Raw genomic sequence first — 18,197 nt, 5'->3', positions numbered from 1 at the left:
GCGTTTTGCACGTTTTGCATTTTGCACAGCTTCTGACACGGCGGCAGAACGGACCTGACTATGCACATTTCATTGAAGAAGCACTCAAAAAACCTTCACTGCCAAGACAAGCAACACCATCTCCCAAGATTTCTTCAGTGCACAAGGCGACAGCGATGTCATCCGTGCGGAGTGCTTGTTTACAGATTTCTTGTTGGAGCATAGCATACCGCTGAGCGCCTCTGAGCATGTGGGACCTCTGTTGTGCACAATGTTCCCGAAGTCTGATGTGAAGGGCTACGCACGTTCTAGGACCAAGACTACAGCAGTTGTCGGTGAAATGGCACGCCATGCACAAGAGAGCACGGTGAGTGTCCCGGAAAAGAGTGTTTTCAGTTGCCGTACATGGCAGCAACAATCTCCAAATGCAACTGTACCCGATCATGGTTCCCTTTTTTCTCGAAGAATTGGGCTTGATAGAGAGCAAACTTCTTGCACTGAGTACCCTAGTGGACCAGTCAACTTGGCGCAATATCGCCAGATTGCTGATACTCTCAGTCCTTTGGACGTACCGTTGTCTAATTGCATATCTCTTGGCTCTGACAATGCCAATTTGATGCTGGGAAAGAAAAATCGCGCAGTGGCAGCGCTGACCGATGCGTATGAAAACGTTACTATAATTGGCTGTCCATGCCATTTAACCAGCATTGCAGCACTAAAAGTAGCGTCTTGTCTCCCAGTGAAGGTAGACGAAGTCCTGGTAGATATCTTTTTTTATTTGGAAAAAAGTGTGAAAAGAAAAGCTGCCATTTTCAAGAAATGCACAATGTTGAGTATCGAAAAATTCTGAAGCACACGCCAACCCGATGGCTGTGTCTTGGGAAATGTCTGGAAAGGTTAATAAACCAATGGGGACCACTGTTGAGTTTTTTTCCTCCATGAGGTGAAAACAGAAGCCACAACTGCGCAATTTCTGTCATACTACCAAATTCTAAAGACTCCAGTGGCGTCGGCGCAAAGTGCACAACTGGAGCACCTGCCATGCAAACTGAAGAGAAAGAAGGCAACAGACACTATACCAGTGGCAATGAAAAAGGCTAAAGCCACTGATGTGGTAGACCAGACTAGGCCACCATGCATAGCACGTTAAGAGAGGCTGTTTGAGTTCTTGAACTCTGACCTGAACAAAATGTGCTGTCTTTTTTTTTTAATAACACCATTCCTGCCTTTGAGGCATTGAACTGCCGGCTGCAGTCGCAAGCTCCTCAAATACACGTGCTGCAGTCTTTACTTTTGGGGATTTTTGAAGACCTCCTTTCAATGTTCGTGCGGCTGCGCCTCCTAAAGGAACACAACGACCTATTTACTGTTGATTACCAGGACAGAGATGGACAGAAGGATGATGAAGGCATTCAGAAACTTCATTCAGATTGTTCAGAAACTCAAGCCAAGTGAGCAAGAACAATTTTATGAGGCTGTTCGGAAATACATGGTCACTGCCTGCAATTATATTTGCCTCTAATTCCCTTTGCCTGACAGTACTGTAATTCTAGAGTTGCAGATCTGAAGTCCATCAACAGTATGTCATTTCAGAGTGTCCTTTTCTTTGTGGAGAGATTTCAGGCCTTACTGCCACTAATGCAGCAAGAGACTAAAGGCCAAGCTTTGAATTCTCTCGAAATGGAATTTGTCAGAAGTGTTTGACTTTCCTCAATATGTGCTACAAGGGGAATGTGCTGACAAGCTAGTGGAGTGCCATCTCCCAGCTGAAAGGCGCAGATGGGCAAAAGAAATTTAGCCATATCTCAGCAGTAATGCTTGGAATCCTCTGTATACCACACAGCAATGCTGAATGGGAGAGGCAGTTCAGTACTGTAAAAAAAATCGCACCCAGTTCCAATCATCCATGTCCGACACAAGCTTCGGTCACATTCTTTTGGCAAAATGTTGCAGGGGTGAACATTGTTACGCTCGGCAGTACTCAAAGAAATTTCTGAAAAGGGCAGCATCTGCTACATCGAAGATTCCCCAACAGTGAGAAGTGATGTGGCACGTCGGCGGTGGTTTGCACACAAAAATAACCAGATTCAAGCTCTTTAGAACTAAATAAAAAAAACTCTGTCATTATAAAGGCATGTTAACTCCTCCCCCTTGTCCCCTGCCTCCCGGTCTGATCAGATCTCCTTAATGCCTTTTCTGTGAACCTGGCAGGTATGGATATCGTAAGAAGTACCATGAAGGCGAAAACTGTTCAGCATTGGAATCTGTATGAAACCTTTATCTGAAAGTGGTCTAAGGTGTCTTGAAGAGAACCACTTACAAAAGAAATAGAATTATAATTAGGTGCATGTGACTATTAAAATTTCTCGATACAAATCAAATATCAATACGGAAAAAGAAATGACTTCAAATATCAAATTACTAATCAGTGGGGAAAAAAATTAAAAATAGCAAACACTGTTTGTCATGTTTATTCCAGAATTTTCGAGGTATTTGTAACTAAAATAAACTAGAATTGCGCAGAAGTGTATATACCCTAGTGAAAAATACAGTATAATCTTTGACAAGATTCCATATATACTGGTTTTCTTTACAGGAAGGACCTGCATGAAACCAGGTGGAGCTGTCATATTGCTGCTGAATACCGTGAACTTTAATTAGTTTGGCCTTCAAGGAACCAGAAACAATTTCCAAATTTCTCGAAAACTCAAATTAAGGAATGAGCCGGATAAAAAAACTACCGAAAACCATTTGCATCGCAGTAATTTTATCTGGTGAACAGCAGCACGGTGTTTGTCTGTATCTGAAATGAAACCGAAGTAAGAAGACATTTTGTTCTTGGTTTCACCAAGTGCTTTGCACACATTGTTGGGAAGGCCCTTATCACGATTACGGGAAGGTCCCTCTTCACAAAACTGCCCCGTTGCATTTTGGGGATGCTTCACTGCACAGCCTACGTGGTCGAGCATTCCGGTGAAGTGCGGTGAATTTTTGATGTATTCGGTAATTTTTGAATATTCAGAAATCCCGAATACGCATAATTGATCCATATTCGAAATTTCTAATAGTCGCACATCCCTAGTTTTTAAATTGGACGTTATAGACAACCCTTATGAAAGCGATCATCTGCTTGTATTATCAGCCTTTTATCTCCTCCGTCAATCATTCCTAGCAAACTATGGCTTTGGAAGCTCCATCTAGCTGACTGGTCATTGTTCAAATCTGAAGCCAATCTGGAGGGAATCCATTTGATAGCCTCATTGTTGATGAACTGAATGAACTCTTCGCAGCCTGTATCCTCGCTGCCTCGCACCTTGCTATTCCCCAGTCCTCGGCCATGGTACGGCACATTAATAAATTCTGGCGCACGCAAGAATGCAAGGAATAAAGCCTAGGGTGTCTACGGGACCTTGGAGACTCGGGCATTCGTGGGAGGATGTTATGTGTTTTGAGCGACTTCCTCTCTGCTCATAAAATGTCCGTCTTGGTACAACTATATACAACTTGGTGCAAGAACTTAGAGAAGGGGACCACAAGGATGTGTTTTAAGTACCATGCTGCTTGTTGTAAAAATGAATTCCATGGCTAAAATAACCCCAAAGTTCATTATGTATTCAATTTATGTTGATAACTTGCAAATAGCCTGCACATCTTCCAGCATAACAGCATACAAACGACAAATACAAAGAACATTAAATAATCCTGCGACCTGGCCAGACAAAAATCCATTTAAATTCTCCATGCAAAAAACACTACCTGTTCTTTTCTCACTTAAACTAATCCCACGTTGTGCCTAAATGAAGCCAAACTGCCGGTGAAACAAGAACACAAATTTCTAGGCACACAAGAGCTCTGTATAAGACAATCAACGATATCAAAGGAAGCTTCTGTGCTAAGCTGGGCGTGATAAAGGACAAACGAGGCAAGGACCTCACTGAAGCCCCAGAGATAAAGAAGAGGTGGCAGGAATACACAGAAGAACTGTAAAAGAAGGACCCGAATGTGCAAACCCAACATAAGACGGTTCTGATTACTGATCTCGAGCCGGGCATCCTGAAGAGTGAAGTTGAATGGGCCTTAGCCAGCCTTGCTAAGAACAAAGCTAGCGGAATTGATGGCATTCCAGCTGAGTTGCTTCAAAACCTCAACCATGACGCTGTTAACATTCTGCATACATTATGTCAGAGGATTTGGACAACCCTGCAGTGGCCACAGGATTGGAGGAGGTCAGTTTACATCCCCATTCCTAAGAAAGGCAGTGCCAAAGATTGTTCCAACTACCGCACGATCGCGCTTATTTCGCATGCTAGTAAGGTGATGTTGAAAATCCTCCAAGGAAGGCTGCAGCAGTATGTGGATCGGGAGCTTCCGGACGTGCAAGCTGGGTTTCGCAAGGGCAGAGGAACTAGAGACCAAATTGCCAACCTTCGCTGGATCATGGAAAAAGCAAGAGAGTTCCAGAAACCCATCTACTTCTGCTTTATTGATTATGCGAAAGCGTTTGACTGCGTAGATCACAGCAGATTGTGGCAAGCTCTCCAAGAGATGGGAGTTCCAATTCACCTCATCTGTCTCCTCAGGAACCTTTATGAAGGGCAAGAGGCCACAGTCAGAACTGGGCATGGTTTACTGATTGGTTTCCGATTGAGAAAGGGGTGAGGCAAGGCTGCATACTGTCGCCCTGCCTATTTAACCTATATGCAGAGTGCATCATGAGGAAGGCCGGTCTGGACGAGTCTTCAGCTGGAGTGAAGATCGCTGGAAAACGCATCAACAACCTTAGATATGCGGATGATACCACTTTAATGGCAGAAAGTGAAGTGGAACTCAAGAGACTTCTGATGCGCATACAAGAAGAGAGTGAGAAGTTTGGGCTTAAACTGAACATTAAAAAGAGGTGTCTTGCCCTATCAAGTCCTGGAGCATCAATGGACAAGAAGTGGAAGCTGTGACAGATTTTCTCTTCTTGGGCTCCAAGATTACCTCGGAAGGAGACTGCAGCCATGAAATTAGGAGACGCCTGCTTTTGGGAAAGAGAGCAATGGTTAGCCTTGACCGCCTAGTAAAGAGCAGAGACATTAGTCTGCCAACTAAGATCTGTATAACTCGTGCTATGGTCTTTCCAGTTGTGATGTATGGATGCAAGAGTTGGACTGTGAAAAAGGCTGACCGCCGAAGAATTGATGCGTTTGAATTGTGGTGCTGGCGAAGACTCTTGAGAGTTCCTTGGACTGCCAGAAGATCAAATCAGTCGATATTGTCGACCGTAAACCCTGACTGCTCATTGGAGGGTCAAATTCTAAAGTTAAAGCACAGCTACTTTGGTCATCTGATGAGAAGAGAGGAGTCGCTGGAGAAAGATTTGATGTTGGGAAAGGTTGAGGGTCGCCGGAGAAGGGGTAGGCAGCGAACGCGATGGTTAGATGGCATCCTCGAGGCACTGGAGATGAAGTTATGTGATGTTAGGAAGATAGTGAGAGACCGGAAAGCGTGGCGTGACATGGTCCATAGGGTCACGAAGAGTCGGACACGACTGAACTGAACTGACTGATACAGATACAGTAAACCCTCGTTAACACGAACTCGCATATCTCGAAAAATCTGTTAAGTTGAAAATTTTCCACGCCGCGCTTTCACCTCTTATAGGTGCCATGTATTTGCTCCAGTTTATCTTGAAGCATTTTTCGGGCGTAATGCGGATATCTCGAAATTTGGACCGGAAAGACCGAAGGCAAAGGTCATTACCGAAAGGTGATAGGGGCTCCAAGCGAGCGCTTCGTTCTTATACTAAGTGTCAAACGCACTCACGTTCGAAGAGCGAATACAAAATTCCTGCGGACGCAGCTGTTTTTCACCTTGGGAGCAGTCACGTGAGCGCCGATCGCACGCGGGGGCTGATGGGTCTTATTGGGCGTGGTTCGGTCAACTGCCCTCCGCACGTGCATTCCGGCAAGAGCAATTTAGTGATTGTGTGGTTCTGTTCCGTCGCGCCATGTGCACGAAGCATTGACTGATTTTTGTTGTGTATGTGGTGTCCGCAACAAAGTTAAATGTAGCGGCGGCAACCAACGGCTTATGCGACACGTTTAGCAGCTCGAGGACACTTTTATTGGGCCGAATGCCAACACGAAGCGGTCAAGCATTACCCGGTTCTTCCTTCAAAAATTATAAAGTTGAGTTTTTCTTGAGAGTTCTTTTCCGTTTATTACAAAAGCTCCCTTTGGGCAGTGGAATGTCGACGGACGTGACGGGCCGAGGGCCGCCAAAGCATTTTCTCTCATCGCTGTCGCGCTCAGGTTCTGGGTTTGTAGAAAATTTCGCGTATCACCCAGAAGCCGCAGCTCGTTAGGCAGCCAATCGCAGAAGGCTTTGGGCTACTCAATGTCCGTCTTTTTTTTTTTTATTTTCGCGAGCGAAGTTGGTTTTTCTAGTCCAGTTTGAGCGAAGAACCTGCAAACGCTCACTTCGTCTGATCCGTGCATATATGAGCGCATCGAGACAATTCAGTAAAGGCTTGGTAGGGTAGTAACGGAAAATAAAATGGCTAGTGTGGCTAGATATTGTTAATTTTCGAAAGGAGCAAGAGGAAGTCGCTGCTTGCATCGCAGTGTAGTAGCGCACCGCTGAGCTGTGACCTTTTTTTTTTTTTTTTTTTTTCTCATGCGATGCGTTACAAAAAAAATTCATCACTGTTTTACCGTACATCATGCTGTTTAGTGTTAGAAACGGGATATAGCGTAATTGTACTCTTCCTGACCGAACGACGAGGCGGCGGTAACAAAGCAACACTGAAATCGCGCCTCTGTCGCAGAGTTCCGTCGCTCTGTGCGGTGTGCACAAACGGCAACGACAGGCATTGGCGGGGGTGATCGCCAGAGATTGACGCCAGAAATTTTTGCCATTTTGTTTAAGTCGAAATTTTTCCCGGATTTTACAACTTTGAGTTAACGAGAGTTTACTGTAGTTAAAAAACAGTGCTGTAAGTAGGAAATGCGATAATTCAGGACAATGGCACTATTACCTTCTTGGTCATGAATTCTTACTGCTGAATGGTATGCTGTTTCAATAGCTGTAGAAATAGCATTAAAGAAAAGTATTGAAAAGAGCATTAGTAGCAGCAGTGGGAGCGCTAAGGATTTGACTGTTTCTGAGCGCGTGCACTGGACTCTGTTAGCCGCTTTTGTATGTTCAACACCTTATGTGGAACATCTTGTATAATTTCACAGCTTAATTCTAAACGTCAACGTTTACGCGCCATTTAGAAGATTATCTCAGTCTTGACAGTTATTTCTTTTCCTCCACTACAAAACTGCATGTGTGTGGGCACCCGTGTGAAAATAACTCATGCGCAGGTACTCAATATATTTGCAGCCCCGCATACGGTCAGTAAGTACCCTCGGATGTCTTCATCACAATGAGGAAAGCATACGCACAATCCTTGTGGTGCGTTGCGGAGAAGCAGACTCACGACTTCGAGTTCCTGCGTCGCTTTGATTAACCAGCCACTCCGCCAAACCACCAGAAGGAAAAGAATGAAAGCAAAGATTGCGAACGCACGAAATCAGCGCTCCCCGCGTATCACGGCATTTGACTGAGCAGCGCCAGCAGCGCGCCTCTCTTGAGGAGGAAAAAAAAAAATCTCCACTCAGGACCGGCAAAAGTATTCTTCCTCCTTTCCCTCCAATCAGCACGGGTCTTGAAGGAAAAAGGCGCCTAGATTTTACCCTGATGTACAGGATAAGGACATCCAGAAAAGACGTCAGAATCAGGAAAAGGTACAGGTGCATGGTGCATGGCTGGCCAGCAATGTGAGCACCAATGCTGAGCTGCTTTTCTCAAAAGGCGTCGGGTCTAAAAATTTTGCAGACGTTGACAAGCTCTTCTGAAGAATGGACAAGAAAGGCTCACAGCAGCACTGTCCAAGCAGGAGTCATCAAGGCAAGAGAAGAAATAGTGCCTTAAAGTTGCAGTTTTAAGAAGCGGCAGTTCTGAATTTCTACAGAGAGTTTTTATATTAAGACAACTAGCAACCTTCTTTCAAGGCTGCGGTGTTTATAGTGCAGTTGCATATCTCGTTATGCCTTCTCTTTGAATAAAAATGACTGTTTTTAGCAAAGCCCCCTGTTTGCTTAATTTGGGGCTTTTTAAGGAAAGAACAACACTTTAGACTGCATTTGAGCTTGAAGCTTGTTTTTAAATTACTATTGTCGTTGTAAACATCCGAGCAATTGGGCTCCAGAAATAAAACAAGCCTTCTTTATTTAAGCGTCTGAAGATTTGAAATTTTGCTACAAAAACTCAAGTATTTGCTACAAAATGCCATTTTTCCTGCTACAAAACTTGAAATTTCTGCTAGAAAAGCTGCTACAAGAAGCCAGTAGCCAGTTTCACCACTGCTTGATGAATTTTCAAATAGCACATGACAACGAAGTTTTGCAAATATCCAGCTGCGATGCATTTGGCCTGTGCGTTGTAATAAACTGCACTTGTCAACGAGAACACGATTGGATTCGCCAAGGTAACGGCTACGCGTGCTCATAAGAACTAGACACACACATGCGGTGTGATGCATAGTGATTATGTATTTCAATCATGACCATGTGCACTTCGATCGCCGGCTGCCGCAAAAGGTGCATATATATATGCATTTGCACAAGACATACTTAATGTGATGTGCTATTTGAAAATCTTCATGTTTTGGATGATTAACGCCGTTGGTCTGAGCGGCATATGCACAGGCGATAGGATTCATTCATTCATGAATATGCGATGCAGATATGTACAAAAGCCGACCGCATCTAGTCTGCTAGCTATGAATTAATTGCCACTCACATCAACCGGCGCCAACATGCCGAATAAGATTAATTTTCAAACAGCACATCGCAATGAAGCATTGACACAAATCAGCCTCAATGCATGTGCATGCACATCATGCGGCAGCTGGCACAAACCGCAAATAAACTTTGATCACGATTGAAGTCAGCATGAACCATAGCGCATGCACCTGCTTACCTGGTAGACATGGTTTGAAGTATGCGTCATTGTTTCTTTGGTGAACATGGGTACCGTTCTCGTTGACTAGGATCGCTTCACTGTTCATCGCAATTCACGCAAGCCATTGTCTGCTTTCATACGGCGGCTGCAGCTGCACCATTTCGGCGCTGACAGCTGAAGAGGTGCACAGTTTTGCTGAACTTTTCGTGAGCTCGACCTGACAGCTGAAGAGGTGCACAGTTTTGCTGAACTTTTCGTGAACTCGACCTGCACGACATCTGCACTTTCTGAAACGAACGGCGTAGTGCAGAGGGCGCCATGCTGCATCGCTGAAATGAATGGCGGAACGAACAGACCTGTTGTTTGCTCATGCCTGGACATGGCCTTGGTTGAAGTGGGCCATAGCTCAAAGTATCCATAGTGCATGAGTTTCCCCTCGCATCTGTGCTCAGCGCCGTGAAGAGCTGACGTGAAAGCTACATGGTGAGCCAGAGGAGCTCCCCGAATACTCGGCTACATAATCAACTCCTTCTTTAGATTTATAGCTAGCGCACGTTTGGAGAAGCAAAGAAGTTCTTTATCCAAAGCATGCTATCCTTGCTAAGAGCATGTTAGTCATTCCAGCCACAAGTTAGAGCACGGAAAGAAACTTCAGCGCTACTGAATTCATTATCTAGGAAAGCCGCAGTTGCCTCAAGCCTTCACCAATTCATAACTTGCTATTTTTTTCACAATAAGCTAATATTCTACGTATGTGCTGTGCCTCTATATATTCTACAAATTTATCAACTTGAAATGTTAAAACCTTAAACTTGAAATCCTGAAATTATATCCTTCTGTATTATCGTTTCAACTGCAATTATTGCATGTTGGGAAGGGCTGAGCCCGAGCCTTAAGTGTGAGCACCAGGTCGGGCCGGACAGGGCCGGGCTCGGGTCTGTAGCATAGGACCGCGCTCGAGCTCAAGATTTCAGCTTGTGCACACTTCTAAGGCAGCAATCACTGAAGCAGTCCTTCTAAATCTGAATATAATGGAACAGTTGTGTACATGAACTTTGTGCACGCTGTGGCAGGTACGATGATGTTCGGAGCGTCCCTCTTCTGAAGTACAGCTCAGTGGCATAGTTTCGGTTTCCTAAACTTCACATCGACCCGCGGCTTCTATCTCAAAAGCTGCTTGGCATGTCACTGCTATTTTATCTTTATTTGGTGGTGGTGTCACGCGTTCGAACTCGTACGCATATTTGCCTCGCTTGCATCCCTGTACTCTTTCCAGTATGCTGAAACTGTGCACTAGTCACGCATTGCTTATAGTTTATGCAGTGAAGTATACTCAAAACGCGACGGGGCCATTTGTAAGCAGTCACCACTTCTACTATGTTGCACTGCGAAGAAGGTAGTGGAGGCATTTTCAATTTTAATGAAGTTTTTTACATTGACTGCATGCTCTCAAGTTGCTGCAAAATGCTGATATTGCTGCTGCAGAATGATTATCCTCTGCATCATATCTGCTCCAGAATGCACATTTTCTGCCCTAAGAGCTGCTCCAAAACCTACTTTGGCCGTCCCACCCCTGTATATGCAGTACAGTTTAATTTACCTCTTAATCCACTCCTTGATTCTCTTTAAGCCATCTTATGCTTTCGTATTCTTAGCGTGTAAGCAATCATGCCTTCTGTGACTTTTTGAAGGTGAAATGAATGGTTTCCGCCGTGTTCAGGCTTGCTACTAACGAAAAAAGTTTGAAGAGCATGTCTGTCTAGTGATGGTTAAAATTTAGCACAAAGAATAATGAAAGTGCAAAAAAAGAAAAATAGTAAAAACAAAGGTTCTAAGCCGTTCTATCATGCTATGGTGACGTAAAGGTGAAGCATCCCTTTTAATTGCCTGAAGGAGAGTTCAGAAAAACTTCCAGCTCTCTTTTTTCCAAGGAGCACCATTTTCACTACCATGTTTTGTTTTCTTGGATCTTGCTGTGTATTTGTGTTGAAGGAGGTGACTTGTACTTGTTCTGTATAATCCAGCATATTTCTGTGTAGGTTTATTTTCTTTTTCTTCTTTTAATGGGTGTACAGAGGCGAATTATGCAACTGTTGCATCACAAAAGGCGCCCCGATTCATTTGGTCGATGTCTGCTGGTCAGAATCAACCAATAGGAATGGGGCTGATTCTTTGCTTTTTTACACACTTTTGACAGATTGTGATGTGATCGTGTAATTTGGCCCCAGATTTCTTTTTCAAAGAAAAGAAAAAAAATAAGAGCTTAAGGGATACAAATATCCTGTCTTCACTGCCTCTTAGGTTTGTTGGGCACGAAAGGGCGAATACTATTCATTAGTCTAACAATAAACAGCTAGGTTGTGTTTTTTTTTTTTAATTTATATTTTTGTAGTTAATACTGCAGCGATAATTTTTAAAGTGGTCATCATAGCAGGTTAGTGTAATTTAGGTGTCTGCAAAATAAAAAAAGAAGCCAGCTTGAAGCATTTGTCATCAACAGCTTTTTTTTTTTTTTTTTTTTTTCCCGACCCAAATTCTGAAAGTGGGCTTGGACACAGTTCAAAAACTGTTGCCAACGTGATTCATCTAGAGCACAGCCATGTTGGATGAGCCCCAGTAATGGCATTGGTCTTCTGTGCTGATGGATCTAATCCCAGTCCGTTGTAGCGCTTGAGACCTTTTCATGGGATAAACTACATGCATTGGTGGTGACTGAGGGATGGCAGGTTAAAGGGGTCGTCTTTGTTTCAGCTTTATATCTCAAAAAGTACTGCATATTTTGTTTTGAATTTGCACTCGGATACAATGGAACTTAAAAAATAGAAATGTTCTTACTTGCATCGTGCAGAACAAGAATATAAACTGCAAGATAGAACTTTCAAATTGTAATTCTTGTTTATTCTTTTTTTTTTTTTTTTGCACAGTTTTAGTACACTTTTCAAAACTTCTTTGTTCAGATTATTTTCTAGTTATGCAGTGCATTCAAATGAGTATCTTTTCATAAAAGGTGGTACATGAAAGTTGAAAAGATTTTTATAAGTGTAATTTGTAGAAAAATGCTTTTATATTTCCACATTTGCTACAATGATTCAAAGGCAGCCGAAGCATACATGCACTTTCTTGCTCTTTTGGCACCTTTCTGAAACCCTTTCTATAGGTTGCTCTTCTTTCTGCTCCATCCTTTACTTTCTAGGGAGCCACAGAACTCTGTATTCTTTACACTCTCCTTACCAAGCCACTTGAGAATTTCGCAAAATACACCTGGTGTGTCGACAAGTGCTTCATAATCATATTTGACATTAATTTTGTGTGCAACAGCATTGCAAGTGGTACAGTGTGAGCCCCAACAAATGCTTGGAGGCAGCGCCATCTCGTTCAGCGACTTATTGTAGCCCAAAAGTCAGGCTTAATTAGTCCTAGAACTGCAGTCAGGTGGCTGTTTTTGTGGTGCTTCAGGATTTCTTGCAACACCTACTAGTGCACCCATTAGCGAGGTTGATATGTGGCATGGTGCAGTGGGCACTTATGCGACAAAGAAAACTGCAGGAACAAGAGGCTCAGTTCATGCCATATCGCAGTGTGTGGTGTATGTGCAGAACTGCGACCTCTTTGACATGTTAATGGTAGTGGATGGTAGCATAGTCTGTCTGAAAACAGTCATAATAGCTCTCATGTAACATGGACAGGATCATTATAGCAGCACCTTTCATTTCCGTTTTTTATATTTGTTTTGCTCTTGATAAAAAAATCACATCCTACTAAATGCAGGGTCGAGCACTAAAGCTGCCATTAGATTAAATCAATAGGCGGTTATAAAATACTTTTGTGGACAAGCTGCAGCAATAGAAGGAAAATAATAGAGAGCATTTAGTTATGCATGTAATGTGGTTTCTTTTTTTGTCTTCCTTCTTACCAAGTTGGGAAAAAAAAATCCTTCACCGTGTTTTATGGTATCCCCCCCCCAGTGTGTTTGGTAAGCAGCACGGTGTCTTCCTGCAGATGCACGCGACCTGTGGGTGTGCCGGGAGCTGGTACGAAACTTGGACGCTGCTGCTGCGCCATCTCCACCTCCTCCACTACCCCCAAAGGCGAAGCAGCGAGGACCACCACCCCGGCCCCCTTCACGACCCCAGGGAGGCTACCTATCAGACGACGACGAGCCAAACCTGGCTGCAAAACCTCTAGAACATGGAGACTTTGTGCACATCCCTACCAAATGTGCCCCACCAAACCATGACTGTAACATCAGTTTCGTGTGAAGCTGCTTGAACTCTGCTGCTGGGTCTGGCCTGCGGTAGTGGGGATGATAACACTAGTGAAGTCTTGTATATGTAAGCAGTTTAGTTTAGCTTAGAGAAGTGCTGCATGGCAAGTGCACTAGACTGCTAACAGGAGAGGCATACACCTTTTTTTTTTTTTTTTTTTTTTTTGTAATTGGTGTACCATTCTGAATTATGTACTATTGATTTTGCTAAACTCAAACTAGTTTTGCGGTGCTTGATTGCTTTGGTTGTGAGTAGTCTTGTATAGGATACTGGTGTTAGGAACAGGATAACCATGGCTAAGCAGTTTCTCCACTGTGATTTGTATACTGCTTTCAGGAAACTAATCTATGGATGCTTTGTATGTTAAAACTTTGTGACTGCCGCACGTGTTTAGGATGGAGCTTCTTTCAGTGCAGCTTTACAACACTGCATGGCATAGAGATAGCCAGCTGTCTGTGCAGAGCATTCTGTGGATATCTGTCCTTTCTTCCACTTTTCGCACTTGCCATGGAGAAAGGGAGTATGAGTGTTGAGGTGATCAGCAATAATTTTGATAGGTGCTTATTGTAGCCATAGTTTCATATCAGGTGTTACTTTTTAGGCATGTTTAGTTGCACCTTTAAATAAAACTCAAGAAGTGCCTAATTATGTAATGCTGTTCTTTTTCATTGTTTTTGTCTATGCATTTTAAGGCTTTTTTAAGGTGACGGAAAAAAGGTGGCCTGTGTAAGAACTGCCATGTTTATGTAACATAGTGGGCCACTCATTGCCACAGGTGTTCATGCACCACTTTTGGTGCCATTTTTGCATTCCTGCCGTAACAAAACATTATCGCGTTCACTTTCCATCAATGGTGCCTCTTTGCGCATGTGTGTAGATATTTGCCTTGCTGTTGAGATGTCAGCACAGCTTGTGGCATGTACTGCACAGATGTATTATATGAAATACATGTTGTGGAAGTAGAATGCATTATAGACGCCTGCTTTTTCTGTTCTTGAAAGCATCATTGAAAGAATTGATAGTCAACATTCTACTGTTTGTGGTAGGCATAGCATATACCTTTGAACCAGGAAAGTCTTGTCATTTAGTGTTTCTCTTGCTGGGTATGTTATTTTTTTTTTCCTGTATAAAGAGGCACCACCCCTCCTTTTGGGGGTAAGCTTTCCCTTAGTTTTAGAAAGTGTCCAGTGTCCTGACAATGCATTTGTTTCCTATAGATTTGTGATGTCTAATATAATGTACACATCAACAGTGCATGCAATACTGAGTGCTGTTTTCTGACTGAAACAGCCAGGTGTCAGTTGTTGCAAAAAAGTTGCCTCTGCTTTTTTGCAGCAGAGTGGTACGCTGCTGTAGTATTTACTGTGTACTCAAGCACCTTTACTGCAAACAAAAACAAGACCAGCCACAAAGTTGTCCCTAAGTTGTTTTATTCTCTCCAATAACACTGTTATACCATAGACACTCCATCCTGGAAACTCAAAGAATTGGTTCACCCCCCCCCCTCTCAGCAGCCACAAACGTACAACTTGTACCGGTCAGTTTGGAGCAGCTTTCCTTGCTGCATGCCGGAGCACTGTTCTGTCATTTCTTCAGCAGAGCAGAGCAGAGCACAGTTTCTCTAAAACACCAAAAATGCTATGCTAGTGCTAGGCTAGTGCTAGGCCAAGGAAATAGGCAAAATAGGCTTATTTTCAATGCTGTATTGAGACATCACTGGGTAACCTTGAGCAGTTGTTTGTATTGCTCAAGTGGTGTCATTTTAATGAGCATTTACGTTTTTAGTTTGGATAAGGCGTAGTAGTTCAAGAGCAGTTGCAGCGATGGTAAGACTGCAAGATGTTCTTTTAAAGAGATGTGACTTGAACAGCTTGGAAATGAGCAGAAACCAATGCCACTGTGCAGAACTATTCAGATGAGAAGGTATGCATAAATATGTGGACATTCAGTCATGCTTCAATAACACGGACGCTAGTCCCCAAGCAAAACTTCCTTTAACTTGTGTCATTCGTAGAAATGAATTGTTAAGAAAATGTTAGCCTGTACACGTAAAGAAAGAAATGAATCAAGTCTGCTTCTCAGTATAGTAGTGAGCAGTCAAACAGAAGTTTGACAAACCTTGGAAGTGGCAAGTGCACTATTGTAGCCAACATTCCCCTAAAAATAATGTTTGTAGCACTACGCGCTACATGACATGTGACAACTTCGTATGCCCTCTGGAGCACTAGCTACTGATGGAGTTTTCTTCACAGCCAGTCTGGCAATGGGCCAAATAGTAAGGCGTGTTGAGCTTGGTTGCGTGGAACATAAAACTACAAAAAAATTGGCCGTCACAAGTAAGGCCATCTATGAGAGTAATTTATTTCCTGCTAAAAAAAAAAAAAAAGGCATAACTGAGGCATTTGCACCTTTGGCTCTCCATTTTTGGGTGGTGTCGTGTAATCTAGTGTAGGAAAGGAAATATTTGGGTAAGCCGAGGTTTGTTCTCACCGCTGTCCAAGTATTAGCTTAACACAAATATATGAGCTCAGTAGCCTCTGTGCATTTTCACCCTCCGTTGTCCTGACAGCGAGATCTTGTATTGACGAGGTGTAAATGCATTGCAAAAGTTTGGCACCCTAGCAAAATTGTCCATAATCAGCCGTGCTAATTGGGATCTCATTAACTGGGCATGACTCTGTATATGCACTTAGGTTGTGGTTGGTCATAAGGCTCAGTGAAATGCTGTACACCACTTTGGCCAATTTATGAACATGCTGTTAAAAAAAAAAAAAAAGTATTGCAGGCAGTGGCTGGGTCCAACTTGCAGAACTAGCAATGTATAACTACTGTCGTGCCATCTATGAGAGTAATTTATTTCCTGCTTAACAATTTAAGATTTGCTCAGTGCTACATTCAGATGCTCTTGCGTGCATTTTTTACCCTGCTTCAAATCGACCGGTGGAACTCTTCAAAAGTATTTGGCTACGCTTTATCGAGCATTTCAAGATTTGTTTAGGTGAGGGGTGGTCTTATTTAGCGCCAGTTGATGTTCGTGTTCTATTTCTTACTGAATACTCTGCAGTTATGTGTAAGTTATGGAACAAAGTTCATACAAACAAAAATTATGCTCTGTTAAAAATACTGCATGCATGCATTTTATGTTTTAAATTGCAGAGCTACAAGAAGCCTGGACTTGTTTTTGAAACAGGAAAGATGGCATTTTCATTGTGGCTTGTGCACTTCTGATTAATATTTTATCTATTGACGTGTTCCGTTCTTTAACAGAACTTTGCCATGTCTTGCAGATACTTTTTAGTGCCAGCATAACTGGTAATGTTGCAGGTTTTCTCCAGATACCATATGGGGTAACATGAATTCACATTGAATCTCCTTAGAGAACAGTTATCTTCTAATTTTTGCACTATGTAGCAAGTGTCATCTCTTATGTAACCAGCAGTTGGTGCCAAGTCTGAATACCAGCAATTCAAAGTGCATTGCATTTACAATGCTTTTTGTTTTGTGCGTGTGTGTGCGCGTGTGTGTACATATGCAGCTTTTTGTATGTACAATGAGGGAAATATTTAAGTTGCTATTAAAGAGGATTCTTCTACCACTTGCAAGAGTTATTTCTATTGAAAATATACAGAACTCATTAATTCGACCTTCTAAGCGCAAGAAAACTGTTCGAATTAGCCGCAAGTTAGAAACATCAAATGCGCCTGAAAACACTGCCGAAATATTTGCATCACTGATTTTATCTGATGAGCATCTGTGTGATGGTCTTCTGCACTTGGCTTTCCCGTTTTCGTCAAGTCCTTTAATTACACACACTGTCGGGAACGTTGAAGAATTGCTTCAGAGTCGTAAAGGCCTCCGCTACTCGTTTCACAGTGTGAAGCAGTAGCAGTGGCCCTTCACAAAATGACCCCGTTGCGTTGATTCTTCACCGCAGTCTACGCAGTGAAGCCTCAAAAACTAGAATGGCCAGCGCTCAGTTTATACTGGAAGCAGCATGTATGCATAGGCGTTAGAATAGCGTGCCGCGATTACGACTTCATCGCCACAATGCCAGAGTAAGAACAGTGACGCGCCAAGTAGCGTCCAATGATTTACTGGTTTATGTTTTCAAAGCGTCATGCGTGGGAAAAGACAAAAACCTCTTGCATTGTGCAAGTTCCATATACAAGTCAAAGAATCTTTATCATAGTTTTCTAAATTGAATGTGAAAATTAAATATTAGTAGTGTGCGATTGTTCGAAATTTCGAATAATTTTAGGATGCAAACAGTGTTCTTGGTGCGTGCTTGCGAAAATTTCTTTCCTGCTCCAGGACGATGCACATACTTAACTCAGCACTGGTGACTGTGTGACAATGGGCAGGCTACGAAATATGCATCATCCTCCATATTCACTTGACCTCACACGAAAATGTACTTCTTCCTATTCCTTCCCAAGAAGAACACGATATGCGAAAACGCTTGCAGTATGACAAGGAAGTGACTTTCCAGAAGACAGTTAATGAAGAGGTAGGTCTAAAGCGATGGTCTGCGCCAGCTCGTTCTTCTATCAGTGGCAGAAAGTGCATGGCCTTGGGTGGAGAATATGTATATAATGATGAAACTGCCACTCCAGCCACATCCTTGTATCTGCCTTTCTTCATGCCAATAACACGAAATTATGAACGTTCCTCGTAAAACCACTTGACGATGCGAATGTCACTGAAAGTGGCCTTCAGCCTGGTGTGCTTGCTTTCAATGTGACACTGCTGTCGTGCGGGGAAGCCAAAGTTCGGTGCATTGGTTGCAGAGCAGTGAAGCCAGCATCGCCGCTGTTGCCTTTACAGTATGCCAATAGTACAATCAGACCTCTTATGATCAGCAGAGGCTTTTCCCCAAGCACCATCCGCACCAGCTTTCATGTGAACCTCAATGGCAGTTGTGTCAAACGGCGTGAGACGCAAGATGCGAGCAGCGCGAGT

The 18,197-nt window shown here is 43.1% G+C and overlaps 1 protein-coding gene across 1 annotated transcript in view; it reads left to right on the top strand.

The window, feature by feature from the left end:
• The window catches only part of LOC146206569 (regulator of G-protein signaling loco-like), a 96,055-nt gene extending 79,222 nt beyond the window's left edge, over positions 1 to 16,833 (top strand). Inside the window, exon 15 of the mRNA XM_084591301.1 lies at positions 12,973 to 16,833. Coding sequence (XP_084447427.1) covers positions 12,973 to 13,232 — 260 coding nt within the window. The 3' untranslated portion in view covers positions 13,233 to 16,833. The remainder of the gene's footprint in view (positions 1 to 12,972) is intronic.
• Positions 16,834 to 18,197: the final 1,364 nt, after the last annotated feature.

Source organism: Amblyomma maculatum, chromosome 1 (genome assembly GCF_055883805.1).
Source record: "Amblyomma maculatum isolate TAMU_Amacu chromosome 1, ASM5588380v1, whole genome shotgun sequence".
Taxonomy (NCBI): Eukaryota; Metazoa; Arthropoda; class Arachnida; order Ixodida; family Ixodidae; genus Amblyomma; species Amblyomma maculatum.
The sequence above is the reverse complement of the archived record's forward strand: the minus strand, read 5'-3'. Positions and strand labels throughout refer to the sequence as shown.